The 17,261-nt window shown below is 35.3% G+C and overlaps 1 protein-coding gene across 2 annotated transcripts; it reads right to left on the bottom strand.

Moving 5' to 3' along the window:
• Positions 1 to 1,861: 1,861 nt before the first annotated feature.
• On the bottom strand, positions 1,862 to 3,794 carry LOC105164351 (uncharacterized). 2 transcript variants are annotated; one of them, XR_848018.3, is made up of 4 exons: positions 3,026 to 3,794; positions 2,883 to 2,933; positions 2,387 to 2,453; positions 1,862 to 2,104 (listed from the first exon to the last, which is right to left on the bottom strand). XR_848018.3 is itself a non-coding variant. In XM_011082983.3 (3 exons), exons 1-3 carry the CDS (start codon positions 3,578 to 3,580, stop codon positions 2,442 to 2,444), a joined length of 618 nt encoding a protein of 205 aa, XP_011081285.1. In that variant the 5' UTR covers positions 3,581 to 3,793; the 3' UTR covers positions 2,142 to 2,441. The 2 variants fall into 2 exon arrangements, 1 of the variants encoding a protein (XP_011081285.1); XM_011082983.3 differs by lacking the exon at positions 1,862 to 2,104 and having other exon boundaries at positions 2,142 to 2,453; positions 3,026 to 3,793.
• Positions 3,795 to 17,261: the final 13,467 nt, after the last annotated feature.

Below are 17,261 nucleotides of genomic sequence, written 5' to 3'. Positions count from 1 at the left end.
GACTAGGCCAACAGATCCATGAACTCAAGAGGTGTGGAAAATTGGTCGCGCAGAACAGGAACTCTCCCTTTGCCAACAAAATTCTCATTGAGGTAGTGGATCCTAGTTTCAAGTTGCCAGATCTCCCTAAGTACAATGAATTAATACATGAACCAGGAGCATGTATCCGCCTTCGAATTGATAATGAATTAATATGGGCAAACTGACTCCATAAATACGAAACTATTTGTGACTACTTTGATAGGAAGGAGTGGTTCACTAGTTTACCAAGTGGGACCATAGAATCTTACAACTAATTGATCCAAAAATTAACTTTTCATTTCGCTAGTAAAAGAAAACCAAAAAGATCAGCTACCTGCTTGTTCACCATTTGACAAAGAGTGATAAATCTTTGAAAAGCTTTATAGGAAGGTTCAATAATGAAATTTTTGAGGTACAGGACTTGAGCATAGACATGATGGTGAGTATTTTAATACATGGTCTAAAAAAGGGACCATTCGCTTTAGCTTTGGCTAGGGACCCTACAGAAGACATTGAACAGTTAATGCATTTGGCTTCAAAATACATAAATGAGGAAGAGATGAATGCAATGTAGGATGAGGAGTGGTCCAACCCTTAAGGCGAGATAGAGGAAAAGTACTTCTATGAAGATTTGAAAAAGATCACTTTTGCATAAATTTAAAAAAAAATCATGATCTAAGAAAAATCTATATAAATATCACTTTGAACAGTTTACCTTAGCCACAAAAAGCTTGCAAATCCAAGAATTGCAAAACTTGAAAAAGATCTTCGCAATAATTCAAGTATAAGAGACCCATGGAGGTCGCATACAATTAAATTCTAAAAATTCTCCAAGTAAAAGCAACCCATTGAGGTTGCATACAATTAAATTCTGAGAATTCTCCAAGTTAAAGCAACCCATTGAGGTTGCGTTTAATTGAAAAAGAATTTTTCCAAGTATAAACAACCCATTGAGGTCACTTATAATCAAATTCTAAAAAAGAATTTTTTTTTCTGAGTCAAAAAAACCCATCAAGGTCACATGGAACAAAATTCTGAGAAAGAATTTTTTCTAAGTCAAAAAGGATCCGACGAGGTCGTGTGGAACAAAATTCTGAAAAAGAATATTTTCTAAGTTAAAAGGACCCCATTGAGTTAGCGTGGAACAAAATTTTGAAAAAGAATTTTTTTCTAAGGTAAAAGGACCCATCGAGGTCGTGTGGAATAAAATTATGAAACAGAATTTTTCAGGTATAAACGGCCCATTGAGGTCGCATGTGATCAAATTCTGAAAGAAAAATTTCAAATATAGACAACCCATTGAGGTTTCATATAACAAAATTTTGAAAAAGAATTTTTTCTAAATTAAAAGGATCCATCGAGGTCACGTGGAACAAAATTCTGAAAAAGAATTTTCTTTAAGTTAAAAGGACCCAACGAGGTCGAGGTCGCCCAAAAAAATTTTGCTTTTTTTTTTTTTCAAAAGAACTTTTGTACTCATTTCTCAGTTCAAGGGGGTGAGGGGGGTAAAGTGTATGTTTCCTATTTCGCATATGAAAAACACTTATCAGGTTAAAAAGAGATGAAGTTTTACAACAGGTATCTTACGAGATAATTCTTGACTGACATATACACTCGGAGATACACATATTACTTCAATAAGATAACTTGCATATGAATCTTGAAAAATAAGAGTGAACATTAACTTCTGGCCAAAGTTGTAGCATGAATGTCATACTCTGTGCTGACAGCATGAAGAGTGAACATAGAAGGATCCAAGTATAAATCCAGTCATGCAACAAGAATATTTTGTAGACTGAAGTTAAGAAAAAAGGTCATCATGAAATTCGGCACCGATTCATGCAAAACTTTATGAAAACAATTAACACTGAGGTACTGGGCAGATTTTAACAGAGTATATGATCATAGCATTGAGTATAAGAAAGATTATGTTATATAAACTTCCAACCTTGTCTAGGCCAGGTATGGAAGTGCCCTCCTAATACAGGAAGCTAGCAGAGCCTCTCAATCCTTCCTCAATGGAGTTCGATATCAGAAACAAAACTACAGGCATGAGAACTGCTCCCAAGTGAGGTCGGGAAGCCTGTGAGTCATGTTAGGAATATATTCAAGATGAGAACTTTTGAAATAGAAAATACTGCCTCCCGGTGAAGCCAATCTATTATTATATCGCATTCCGGCAAGGCTAAATCCGACTCATTTATTCACAGAAAGCTTCAATACATCTTAGGCTTCTTTCGAACACTCAATTAAGCCCTAAACTCTAGACGACACCCTGAACTAAGCTACAAAAGAAAAATAACAAATGGGTTGTAACTGTCGATCTATTTCAGAAATATCTTTATCGTTGTTTACATAGATATACCTCAGCCGATGCACACATTGCAGCAAACCACATGCTGCCAATCTCCATATTGGCATCAAATTCCTCTCTGCATATCACATTATCAGGCAATCAGCTTCATATTACTTAAACCAGCAAACATATATGAGTGAAAAGAACTTGAGAAACTCTGGCAACCCCCCACCAACATATGCAATTATAAGCATCAGAGGGCATTTGGTTATTGTGAGTCCGGGTGCAGACATTCACAATATGCATGCAGACAGATGCATTGACAAAACTAGCATGAACATATTTCACACTCTATTGAGTGAAAAAGAAGCTTTGCCGTTACATCAAGAGTCTCGCTTCCTCTAAAATTATCCTATGGTCATACCTCTAACTTTTGTCCAGCTAAACCTTTCACTAATAGAAGTTCAGAGATTAAAGCATAAACTCATTAGCATATAATGATTCTTAAGCATGCATATAGAGAAATAAATCCAATTATATCCAGAAATGGTAAAGCATCACGAACCCGATATGAGTCAGGTCCGACCCCCACCAAATACAATCCAGGAAAAACACTCTGTCAAAACAGAAAAACCCGTTAACATCCACCATACCCAAAAAGATAAGAATCTAGAGAGAGAGAGAGAGAAGCATTTCAAACCCACATACGTCGAGTTGTTTCTGAACGTTCTTGGGCCATCTTCTTGGTCTACGGGCAGGCTTACCTCCAGTCAAAGCATAAACATCCTCCTCGATTTCTTCCCTCGACAGAGAAATCCAAACTTTCCTCTTCTCCTTCCTCTCAACCCCACCACTGAGCTTTCCTCCTTCCAGCAAACCGCTTAGCCTCTGCGACTTAACCCCGTTACTGCTTCTAATAGTTTTGTTATAATTATTCCCATCCCTCGTTCCTTTGTCCAAATTCCACGCCGCTTTGATGACCTCTTTCCTTGGCCGCAAGTTCCAAGGCCTCGCTGCTTCATTGTCGTCGTCCTCCTCCCACACCAAGCTGTTGGACTGCGAAGCAGTCGTGGGTCCGCTCTCCAAGTTGCAGCCAGCGTCGGGGTAGCAGTGGTGACGTTGATCGGGGGAGTCATGGTGGCGAAGGCGGTGTTGGAGGGAGGTGGATCCAGAGGCGGAAGAGGAGGAGTTCTTGTGGGGCCATTTGAGGTGGGGCAAGGAAAAGTTGTGCAATGGCTGTGATTTCACCGGCGGCACAGCCATAGCACCACCGTATGAATACTGAATACCTTTTCTTTGGGTATTTGAATTACGAAAACTCTGAAAGGAGTCAACGAGGGTGTACTATGGTCTGCGGATGTGGGTCGGCGTTGGTTCTGAAAGGAGCAATGGAACAGAGGAGGTGGTGGAGTAGAAAAGGTCAGAAGGAGACGGCACCGCATTATATATATGGTGTTCAACTGTACGAAGCGAGCGAGGTGTTGGTTTTATTGGGCTTGTTTGGCTCACTGTTGAATGTTAGGAATTTACCCAGCGGCGAGACAAGAAAAAAATACAATTATTATAGTGGAATACAAATTAATATTATAATAATTATATTTAATAAGAATAGTGAGAAAAAATAATAATAATAAATAATTTTGACTTAAGGAGTCGGATCGGATAGGAAGTCCACAACCACAAAGGCCGACAACCCAACCACCGGTTGCTCAAACCCACCAAGAGACGACAGCCACCAAGGCTAATCAACGCCACCAAAGGCACACTCGCAGCCACCAAGACATCATCGAATCAATTAGGTTCACTTTTCTCATTTCTACTGGTTATTCTTTTCTTTTTCTCAGCGAGAACTCACTCTCTTCTTCTTCCATGGCAACGGCACTTTGCCTTCCCCACCTCGTAGTTTTCTTCTCCCATTTCCAATGACTTTGGAAATTCACTCCGCGCTCAAATTCCCTCTTTTTCTCATATTTTACAGTATAAATAAGCCCCTTTTGAATTTAAAATATGCGAGCTATCTACGAAGAAAAATTGAGAGTTTTCTGATAAGTTCTTTGCGAACTAATAAATACTTGAGATGTGGGTCTGTGTATTTTTTAGCCTTGGTGGCCGTGGTTCTTGGTGCAACCGATGGTGGGTTGCGCCATTGATGCCGTGTGCTTTGTCCCCTGATCTCGGCTCCTTGAGCCTCTTCGATTTTATTCCTTTCTTATATATTGTCATGTTTCTGTTTTATTTTAATATTACAGTTGTTATATCTCTGTTTTGTAATAGCTTGTGTTAGGTTGTATTTTTGGAGCTCATCACTATGGGTGAAATCCAAAAGTTGAAACTGAATGATAAAAAAAACATTTAATTTTGTTTTTTCATACTAATATTTATACAACGATATGTTTTTAGGGTGGGAAACTTTTCGTACATAAATACTATTTTTATTCAAGTACAAAATTTATAGTAAAAAATGGGTAGCTAAATAATACTTACAAAATTAGAGGTCGATATTTCTTTTGGAAAAAATAAAATTTATCCTCCTATTATATTGATAATATACAAAAAATTTCTTGTAAAACAAAAAAGAGCAATTAACTCATCTATATATTATAAAATAAAGCAAAAAACCTCTTAAGATAGGTGGTGTCATACAAACGCGCTTGATGCAAATTTTTATAATTTTTAAGAATAAATGTTATTTTATATAAATATATATAATATATATAATTTTAAATATTTAAGGTAATATATTATTTTATAACTTAACTCACCCTCACTGATAGCCACCACCCCCTCCTTTCTCCTTTATTTGCATGGTGTTGTCGTGTCCTCGCTCGTCCCATTCGACCTACCAGTCCTGTTGTTGCCCTCCCCCGCCCCTTTCCTGTTGCTACCCACCTCCCCTCCCCCCTTTCCTTGGTCGCCCTGCTAATCAATTTTCCGTTGTTGTTCTCCCTCCCCCTCTCTCTAGCACCGTGGCCATCCTCCCCCTTGAGCCCCCAATTGCATCAATCACCACTCTTTCTATCTATCTATCTATCTATCTATATATGTAAATATGATGAATAATTTCAATTATATACCTATATATTATAATATATTTATATATTTTTTATATAAATATGTAATTTAAAACTACACCGTTGATTTGAATTATGTAAAATTCAAGCCATTGATCTGCTAGTCAAAAGTGAACCTTATATTCAAATGATTAGATTCAACTATTTTATATAAGAATATAAATTTAATTTTATATTCAATATTAACAAAATGGGCATGAAACACGCAAAATCACGTTAGCAGTCTTTTTGCTTTAATTTGATAAACACAAAGGAGTAAAAATGATTTTTTTTTACTTCCACAGGGCTTAATTATTATATCACAGAGGGTATATTGCATTTAGCCCTATTTCTTTTTTCACTAAAAGCTAAAGTTAGTCAAGCTCCATAAATCCAATAGTAGGATGTAGTCGCTGCGAAGAGTTACCCTCCATCGAATATATAACAGAAGACAATTTTTTAGTCAGTTTCAATAAGAAGACTTTTCATGTTGTCACACACAACTAGTCTAGTGTCATATCATATGACCCACAGTTCTAGCTCAAGATGTGCAGTGGACTGAGCTAGCCTAGTTTGGCCCAGGATCGAATTGCACTAGTAAAAAAGTTGGCTAGTTTGGCCAAACCTGCTTGGGATAAGGCCGATTCTGGGCTGGTCTCAAGTATTGATATATGGGACCAACCCAACCTAGTTGGGTCTGCTAGGCCTTTTTTCTTATAATAACTGTAGTTGTTGTTGGACGCAATTTTCACGAGCATATAAAAAAATATATATAGTGTGAAATGAAGAGAAAAAATTATAAAAAGATAGTGAGTTGATGAAAGTATATGAGAAAAAAGAAATATGGAGTAAAATAAGAAAGAAAAAAATTATAATTGTGGGTTTCAAAAAATTATAATTGTGGGTTTAAGAAAAACAATATGGAGAATATAAGAGAGAAAAAATTAATGGTAATAGGATTATTAAGATTATGAAAGTTTGTGGGCGAATTTTTTTTTTTTGAAAGAATAAAATGAACATAAGGGTAAAATAGAACAATAAAAAATTCGTACGATCAATGAATTTTTTTTATAATAGCATAAATATGTGGCATATGATTTTTAATTCATTCATCTAAATTGACTATTCTAATAGCTTTTTTTACACTTTTGAAACTTTAAAAATTTTAATCTTTATTGTTATACTTCGAATACTTTTGGTACTTTAATTCATTAATACTCTTTGTTTATTTTAAATCAACTTTGAATTTATTATCATTTAAGGTTATTATTAAGCTGGTTAGGTAAATTATTATTTAATTTCATTATATAGTCATAAAAAAAAATTTCTAGTTATAAATTTTTGTGTGGTTGAATTTAGTATTTGTTTATTTCATAATACAATCATAAATTTAAGTTATTATTCAAAAGAAAACTTCAATTTAAAAAAAAAATAAAATAAATAAGGCACCCGAGCTTGATCTGTGGTTGGTCGGGCCTCAATTGGGCTAGTCCATGGACTGAGCTTGGATTTAAAAATAGACCCAATTGGAGCCCATTTAAAGGTCCAAGACCACCGCAAGACTAACCATAAGTAATAATGGGTCAATCTTGGGCCGAGTTTTTTTCGAGATTTTCAGTGCCGATCTTAAGTCGGACCAGCCCACCATGGACCTTGAGTTCTAGCTGCAAGAAAATACTTTTAAATTGTTTAAAATATTAATTTTGGCTTTAAAATAAAAAACAATAATAAAAAATTTGATATGTGCACTTTTTTTGTAAAAATGTTGGAGATACGGTATACTTGATATATTGTTAATCACTATTTCTAAAATAATAATTATAAATAATTATTTTTAAAACAATTTTTAGTACTATATTAAGTGGACATCAATATGAGAAATTCGGTTTTGAATGTATCTCCAACTTGATGTTGAGAGGTATCAATTTTATAAATCAACAATAATTGTTATGCCCTTTAGATTGCGAACGTGGCAACAACAGTGTTTCTTAAGCTCATAAATTTAAAAGCACCAAAGGCACATCACACAACTACTATAAATCTTTGTAAAGTGGGGATATTTATTATGATATGCATTAAAGACCTTCATGTACAGGAAGGTGACGCGCAAGACTTATTAGGAGACCTTGAGAAATAGTATCTTTAAAGACCTTATTGAGGGATTTATCTTTATGTTTATTTTTCCTAAGTACTTAAGGTATCCTGATGACATTCATAATTGACAAAAATAACAGTCGTCCTTCGCTGATAAAAGCACTGTCTTATCTGCTAGCACCACAATCTAACATTGTCTAGAACAAGATATGTGCAGCCACTGCATACCATTGATCATGTTTTTGATTTAGGGTGTACGTGTAATAGTACAATCCAATCGACATATATAAATATGGATGTCCCACATCAGGTACAACTTTTGCTATCCCAACTCTTTACACTTTTTCTATCGAAGACCTTAGATTCAAAACTAACTTGAGCGTTGAAAAGTCATCGATGGGAACCTTTGTGGTTTAGCTTGAATGTTGCCTTGTTTTGCAGGATTTCCTCACCTTTGAGAGCGTAGTCGGAGCATTTGGTGTAGTAAAGACCTTAAATACTCACTATATACGTCCCAGATACCTTGCTATAATATTTAGCGTCGTATGTGGGAACACCCTCCAGTTCTTTCGAAACAAAGAACATGAATAAGACTCCAGGAAACCCTAAAGGGGGACATGAAAACAAGTAGTCGTTGGTCCACCGGGTATGCACCTTATTAACCCGCCTAAGGCACCGGAATTGTTGGCTATATCGCTAAATGATTTGAGAAGAATGTTTGAGGAATAGGCAGCTAAGAGAGGTATGGTCCCTCCACGTCCTCAAATGGAGATGAGGAACATGAAGATTTTGTGGATCCATATGTTCTAGAGCCTCTAATGAATCTGCAGTTGCGGAGAGCTCTTTTCTTTGTAGGGGAAGAGAGAGCACCTCTTCCTCCTCCTTAGGAGAGGATTAACTAGAGAATACATAGAGTTCCTTCTGAGGAGGTGAGCTACAGTTGGATCATTTGATCAACTCACTAGAAAATTTTTACATCACTTCATGAGTAAGAATAAGGCAAAACGATCGGCAGTGCACTTGTCCGCTATCAGACCAAAGATGATGAAATCTTGAGGAGTTTCATTGATAGATTCAATATAAAGGTACTTGATGTGCCTGATTTAAGAGTTATTGGTCATAGAAAAGTATATACAAGAAGAGGGGATGGATATCCTTAAAGAAAATAATAGGAAGATTCAATTGGAAAAGCAAGAAGAGTTGAAAAAAATAGAAAGCGAAAAGATAAAACCAAGTCCGAGTCTAAAAAATACACAACATCCAAGTACAAGAGATTTCATGAGTATACGTCCTTGATCACCACAATGGTGGAGACCTTAATGAATATTGAAAAAAAAACTATTCCAGTGGCTGCCAAAGACAAGCCAACCCCATCGAAAAAAGTCTCAAAATTTTATTGCAAGTTCCATAAGGATAGGGGGGTATGACACAAAAAATTGCTTTTCATTGAAAGATGAGATTTAAAGGTTAATAAGACAAAGATATTTCAAAGAATTTATTCAAAACACTGAGGCCAAGAAAACTGAAAGTCACAAAGGGCGCAGACCCCGCGTGAGGGAAATAGGTCCCGAAGCCAAGAAAGAAAGTATCGCGATAGAGAACATGAAATCCCACGGAAAACAACCCCAATTGATGATAATCAACCGAGAAGAGGTGTGATTAACACAATCTCAGGGGGACGGGCTTGCGATGATTCTTCAAGTCAAAGGGGTAGGTACGTAAGGTTTGGACAAAGTTTCTCTAGCTTTCGACACAATCCTATTGTACTGTCTATAACAATCAAGTTTAGATGTATCATCTTTGATTACAGAGACCTTAAGGAGTGTTTTTTGCCTCATGATGACATTGTTGCCATTACCATAGATGTTGCGAACTTACCAGTACAAAAGGTATTAGTTGACCTTGACACTTTAACTGATATTTATTTCCGGAATGTATTTGGAAGGATGGATATCAATTTGGCTAACATCAAAACGGTAAACACACCTTTGATTAGGGTTTGGAGGAGAGGCAATTGCTCCTATTAGAACTATTGGCTTGCCAACTTTTCTTAGATATGATCCATGTGGACGTACCGTAATGGTGAGATATCTGGTGGTAGAACACACCTTTCTATTATAATATAATTTTGGGACGTCCTGCATTGAACCAATTCTAGGCGTTAGTGTCTATATATCATTTTAAGCTCAGACTCCCAACCAAGAATGGTGTGGGGCAAGTGAAAGGTGACAAAAAAACTAGCTAGAGAGTGCTATCATACCTCGGTCAAAACAAGTTCAACTCAAAGAAAAATAGTTGGGGAGAAAGTAGAAAAAAGACAATGAGATTTCGAAGTTGAACAAGACTTTAAGACAATGAAGGTAGAAAGGATGGAGCCCTCCAATCACAAGGTTGTAGTGCGGGTTCCAAGCAACTCTGACAGAACAACAAGGATCGGAAGTTAGCTTCCTTCATATATGGAAATAATGTTAATTGATTTTCTAAAAGAGAATGTTGACATGTTCACATGGACAACATCTGATTTTGAAAGGATCAATCCAGAAATTATTGAACACAAGTTGAATGTGGATCCTAATGCAAAACCTATTAGATAGAAACAGAGGAATTTTGGGTAAAAAATTGATCAAATCATCGAAAAATGAAGTTAATAAATTATTAGCTACTGGATACAAGGAAATTGAATACACTAAATGGCCGGTGAATATGGTAATTGTGCTAAAGCCTGGGGAAAAATGAATAATGTGCACAGATTTCACTGTTCTTAATAAAGCTTACCCATGGGATCTCTATCCACTCCCTTGAATTTATCAACTCGGGCACTCCACGGTAGGTTGGGTTTTATTAAGCATGACGGATGACTGCCAATGGTACCATCGGATTTTTATAGCGAAGCAAATCGCATTAAGACTTCATTTATTATTGAAAATTAAATCTAATGTTATTTGTCATGCCATTTGGTCTTAAGAATGCAGGTGCAACGTATCAAATGCTCGTGAATCGCATGTTCAAAGAGTTGATTCATAAGATTATGGGGTAGATGTGGATGATATGTTGGTAAAAATCTTAAAAGAGTTGAAGTCCTTAACACATTTGGAAGAATCTTTCCAAGTCATGCGGCGGTACGGAATGAAATTAAACCCAACCAAGTTTATATTTGGGGTTTGCAGTGGCAAGTTCTTAGAATACCTTGTCACAGAGAAATGGATCGAGGCCAATCGTAGGAAGATTGAAGCGGTCCTACAGATGCCCATCTAAAATTCGTGAAGGACATCCAACGATTGGTTGGGTGAATATCTCTTAGCAGATTTATCTCCAAAATAGTTGACAATTGTTTGTCTTTTTTAAAAAATTTTGCCAAATATGAAGACCTTTGAATGGTCTGATGAATGTGACAAAGTTTTTCAATAATTTGAAAAGTTACCTTTCTCCCTCTCCATTTTTTCAAAATTTATAGAAGGAGAATATTTATATTTGTATCTGGCTAATTCAAATCCCATGTAAATTATGTGCTAATAAGAGTTATGGACTGTAAACAATGACTAGTTTATCATGTGAGTCGCATGCTATTGGAGCTGAAAAGAATTATATGGTGATTGAGAAATATGCTTTAGCACTTGTAATCACAACAAGGAAATTGAGACCTTACTTTCAGTCTCATGTTGTACTTGTATTAACTGATCAGCCGCTGAAGCAAGTACTTTTGAAACTTGATGTTTTCAGAAGATTGGTGAAATGGGCAGTGGAACTTGGACAATATCATATTGAATTTCAATTAAGAACTAGAATCAAAACTTGAGTGCTTACAGACTTTTTAGTAGAGATGAACATCCATGATGAAGAGATCAACCATGGCAAATGGTTTTTTCAAGTAGACGGATCTTCAAACTCGGCATAAAGGGGAACATGTATTATTTTGAGGGACCCTGAAGGTCTCGAATCTGAAATGGCCCTAAAATTAAATTTCACGGTGACTAATAATGAAGAAGAGTATAAACCACTAATTGCAAGAATAAGATTGGATTCCCAGCTAAGAGCTAACACTTGATTACTTGTACAAACTCCCAACTGGTGGCTTAATAGTTTAGTGGAGCTTATAAAGCAAAGAGGCAAACATGGTCAGATATCTTAGAAAGTAAGAGAACTACGGTCTAGCTTTATAAACTTGTAACTGCATCAAGTTTTGAGAGAAGAAAAAGAGAGGGTCGATGCATTGTCAAAATTTTCACATGCAGCTTTTGCAACAAAAAAAATATCACTTTATATCTCAGAAAAATCAGAAGTGGAAAGGTCTTAGAAAGATCTTCAAACAAACAGGTCTCAAAAAGACCCCCCTAAGTGTTAAGGTCCCAAAAAGACCTTCAAATTACAAATGTGTGAAGAGTCTAACTCTTCACCTTCCAAATATGAAAGTCAACTTGGTTGTTGGGCCTAATTTAGTGGGCCAAGGCTTATTCTAATCAATTCAAGACAACCTTAAAAGGTTCAATGAACTAAATCTAATTTAATTCAAGGCTTATATAAATTAAGCCCAAAGTTATTTAATTCAATTAACGACTTAAGTCCAAATTCTCTTAATTTATAAATCCTATTTATTAATCAATGTAGGCCTAATACAATATTGGGTCATATATCCAATGGAATATCCCATGTACAAATAATCAAATTGTTTAACATCTTTCAAAATTAACTCCAAATTAATTCCTTCACCTCATCGGTAATTTATGTGTGACTCTTTAGGTTCACCCCCCAACTAAACATAGGCTCGTGCCCAACACAATCCTATTCTCATGGATGGCTGTGTAGCAACGACATACTAATAGAGACATCCTATTGGTATGAATGTTTAGGCTCCCCATTTCCATAAGGGTGCGATACTTCTGCCTACCATATCCCGGACTAAGTCTAGGGCATGCATTGGATGTCGATTCTCATCTTGGACTAGGAAATTATGATTGATGCTCAAGTCTGTGTTGGTTTCATTGCGTCAAGATAGGAAACCATTCCCTATTCGGCCAATTACCGTGGCTAAAGTTTCAGAGAGCATGAACGCGTCCCCGAGTGCATAAGAGATACCATTATCACATACTGATATAGAACGGACCCTTTCTTGAAATACATCGTCCTCGCTACACATTCTGACTATAGTAGACAAAGCTTATGGATAACATGTCTGTGACACAAACACCTCGTTTCAGATCTAAGATACACCCATCTTGTGTATGTGATTGCCATGGTTCCTAAAGTTTGAGTACTACTTCCATACTATCATAACTGAGGAACTCTAATCATATCGATCAAACCTCCAAGACTTCCATATGATGATTCCCCGTGAGTCAGTTCAGTAGTCTTGACTTCTAATTAGTTAACCCACCAAAAGATCATATAATCGTCCAATCTCTATCGTCGATGAAACGCAACACTCATCTAATGAATAGGATGCATAGCTTAATTCTCAGTAGGACATTCGATGCGCTATCTTGATACCCTTGACTTGGAAGATTTAAAACTTAACCCTCATCAATTGGTTTTAAAACCACCATCCAATACATGATCCAACTGCATGGGTTGTCTATGTGGTCTATGGACTTTATTATGATATTTATACAATATAAACATAATTAAATGAGCACAATAAAGGTAAAGCCAAATAGTGAATACTTATTTTATTCACTGCAAAATATTATATTACATCAAGTCTGTCAAATAGATTACATAAAGGTCAATCACATTGACTTTCTGGTTGCCTATTCTAACAATCTCCCACTTAACCTAAAATTAATTACCTATTGACCTCAAGTCCATCTTATCAAGATATTGAGAATGGGCAATTTGGAACACTGGCTTAGTCCATAGATCTGCTATGTTTTCTTTCCGAGCTGACTCGGTCCATGAATTGTGACGTCCGTAGAATTATTTATTTAATTGGGAGACTAATTGGTAATTATTAGAAATCTAGATATAATTAGCAAATAAATTATAAACTGAATTTGGAATATAATAAAATTTGAACGGATTAAACTGGAGTTCGTTATAATATTTGGGGGCAAATTATAGTAATTAAGAAAATGAAAAGGGTGTAATTGGTATTTTAAGAAAAGTTTAATTAAATATATAAAATAATAATAATAATATTATGTATATAATAATATAATATATATATATATATATATATATATATATAAAGTGAAGAGAGAGAGAGAGAGTTGTGAGTGTGAGGCGGTGGGCTTTTTGTTCTTTCTCATTATAAAATAAAACACATACACATTTTATACAAGCAAACACATATTCCAAAACACAAACAGTTAGAAATTTGCAATTTCTCGCGGAGAACGAACAGGTACAAAAATTTATATTTTAAATTATAATAATTTATATAATTATATTATTTATTTACTCCGCTTATTAAATAGAGTTTATATTGAGCGGTGAACTATTTAATCGGAGTATTTTATGATTTTGGCTATTTAAATTAGTGTCGTATTAAATATCACAATTGCTATAAAAATGATATAGTTGGGTAATTAAAATATTAGATTTGTTAGATTTAATTATTACTATAGCTAATTTACACAATCCCATCGGAATGATTAACCAAATATGTAATTCTATATATTGTTGCTTAATTAAATTGTATAGCAACGGTAAATTGACAGGAAATTCATAGAAATACTTCGGAAGTTATATTTTAGAAATATTATGTTATTAAAGAGGAAAATGAGGTTTCAATGGTAATATAATTTACGAATGTTATTAAAAATGATAGTTATAAATATATAAGGGGTTTGATTAAGTGAATTCTTATGAATTATTTGGTAAATTAAATATATTGATTATACGTATTATAATTTATTATAGGACGTGACGACAAGGTAGAGGGTTGAGCAGTCCCTCGTAAAATAGAAGCATTTTGGGATATAAGGTAAGTATAGCTAATTGGATTTATATATAATATATATCTATATGTGTAGTATTGTATATATTATATATGTTGATTTCTTGGATGCGAACGTGGATTTGGCTTTATATTATTATGCGTGGCTTTCGTATATTGATTGCTTATATAATTAGTTGTGGATTATTTGCTAGATTATCATAATATTGGTGAAATTGTTACTATGTGATATGTAATGGTAATATAGAGATATGCGGGATATGATTATGTGATAATCATATAATTGATTGTTGATGAAATCAAATTGGGAGTTGTTGTTGAGGAAGTGATTATTATAAAGAAAAGAATGATGATCGTGAGTTGAAATAAAAGATGATGCTTACCTAGTTGGAAACACAGTCAATGGTTTATGAAAATGTGATTGATATTGAGATATGAAAAATATGTGAATTAAGCTAGGTACCATGGCGCGTAGGGTACCGGGGTATTCCGGGGCAGCAGGGAATATCCTGTGCTTGTTAGCTACACACTGGGGTGGTGTGGGGGTACCATGTTTGTTGTGATGTCCTGTGCTATATTGCTACACAGCTGAAGTAAAAGAGTGTGGGGATATCACACAACGGGTATCCTGTGCTGTATACGATATGATGATGGCCGGCGAAATCATTGACTGATGTATACCAATTAGAGTAAGTAGGGCCCTTAACTAATAAACCATAATGTTGAATATTGTGTCATAGCTTGATTTATAATTGTGAATAGGTATTACTGCTTATATTTGTTGTTGCTATTGACAATGACTGTTAGTCGATGTGACTGCATGTACGTGAAATTGTTGCCTGTATGTATATATAAACTGATCAGCTATACTTATTGAGTAGGCAACTCATTCCTTGCCACATACTTTTCAGGAGATAGGTCACACTGACTAGCCACATTGACTTTGAGCGGTGCCGTCGTCTTTATTAGGTGGGTCAGTCGTGACTTCTGAAGCCAAAGTTTTTATTTTTGGGTTGTAAATATTCTGGTCTTTTGTCGGGATTTGTGTTTAAAAGTTGTGGTATGATTTTTCTTGAGGTTATGTACACGAGAACATGTAGTGAGGGTAAATATTACTTTTGGTGATATCTAATACCTTTTGTGATATATATATTGCTGATAAATTAGAATTTATTTTACTGATTGAAATAGAATTACTTATAGAATGAATGTTGATTAAAGAAAGGATGAAATAGAAATGATTAGATGTAGCGGGTAGGGGGGTGCTACATGAATGCCACCTCTGCTAACCATCTCTCTAAGTATATGGAAGCGTCTAAGAATATATTTGGATTGGTGATGAGACCCTGATTTCTTTGCTTGTGCTATCGCCCCATTGGCTCAATAACACTAGGTATTACTCCTAATTTTTGGATATAGTTATTCCTCCAAACCACTTCTTTACCAACTTCCAAAGCCACTATATATTCAGCTTTCGTGGTGGAATCCACTGTTGCGGCTTGCTTCGAACTCTTCCAAACAACCACACCACCATTCAACTTGAATATAAAACGTGATGAGACTTGGCATCATCATTATCTGACTGGAAGCTAGCGTGCTATAGCCTTTCAATATCAATTCTCCACCATTTTAAATTAAGAGCATATCTTCAATCTTTTTCAAATACTTAAGTATGGTCGTGACTGCATTCCAGTGTGTCTCTCTGACAAACGCCTGATATCGATTCGTTAAACTCAAAGCAAAAGCGACGACAAGCCTAGTGCACTGGACAACTTACTAAATGCTTCCTAAGACAAGGTTTGAGGAAGATCCTTATACAAAATGTAAGTTTCATTTTTGAAATCTAAGACTATCTTGAGATTTCATAGCTAGTAGTTGTAGTTTATTCCATCAAAGTTATTAGTCTCAAGTATTGGAGTTATTAGATTTTTAGACATTCTACAATTAAAGAAAAAAATAATAAATAGATTATAATAATATTAAGTTCAAGTTAAGACTTGACCTTTAGTTATTAATCCCTCTCACTATTTTTGCGAAAACCCATCACTCTCAAATGGGATTTTTGGAAAACCTTTTACAAATGGGCTTAGGGTCCACAAGCGCAATTCTCCATATCCCACTTAAGATTCATATAGAAAAAAACCTTGTAGGAGGTAATTTACACCATTCTCATTCCATGAGATCCTCAAGGCATTTTGCCTCGTCTTTTCACATGATCCCGATGACTCTGAGCAAATCATGTTACTTAGTATTAGTCCCGATCCATCAACCAAATCATATCTTAACTATTACCCCCCAAGACTCATGAGACAGAAAAACAGGAGTGTATTTGTTTGTTCGTAGCAATACTGCAACTTTCTTTTATTCCAAACGTGTGATGACTCATAAGACCACGACTGGTTGGTAGTAGTACTATAGCTATGCATGGAGGGCCTGGATTAATTAAAAAAAACTTATTTGATTTATATCCATTAATGGGTCTCATCACATAACGTGTTTTCACATGTGGTTAAATTACTAAAGCATTTAATTAAAGCATTCATCGAAAATAAATGCACCACATGCAGAAAATAAAGACTAACATGTCCTGTTTGGATGATCCCAAGTTCAATCTATACAATCCACTCCGCGGAGGATCTATTGTCAATCTAATGTAAGGCCTCCACTATTATAAGATATTTAACCCATTATCATGCTAATGGACCTTGTAATATATCTCTTACTTCTTGAACTCTCCATCATGGAATGGGCCTCTTTTCCACGGACCTCCATAGGCCAACCTATGGCCTCCTTCATGGGCCTCCATTGCCTTAAGCTTGCTCCTTAAAATTTTATTTATAAAAATAAAATAAAACGTCTCCACCTATCTATTCTCATTACAATTAAAAATAAGATTCCTCATTCAAAA

The sequence above is a fragment of the Sesamum indicum genome, linkage group LG6 (genome assembly GCF_026168435.1).
Source record: "Sesamum indicum cultivar Baizhima isolate 11 linkage group LG6, ASM2616843v1, whole genome shotgun sequence".
NCBI classification, from domain to species: domain Eukaryota; kingdom Viridiplantae; phylum Streptophyta; class Magnoliopsida; order Lamiales; family Pedaliaceae; genus Sesamum; species Sesamum indicum.
The sequence above is the reverse complement of the archived record's forward strand: the minus strand, read 5'-3'. Positions and strand labels throughout refer to the sequence as shown.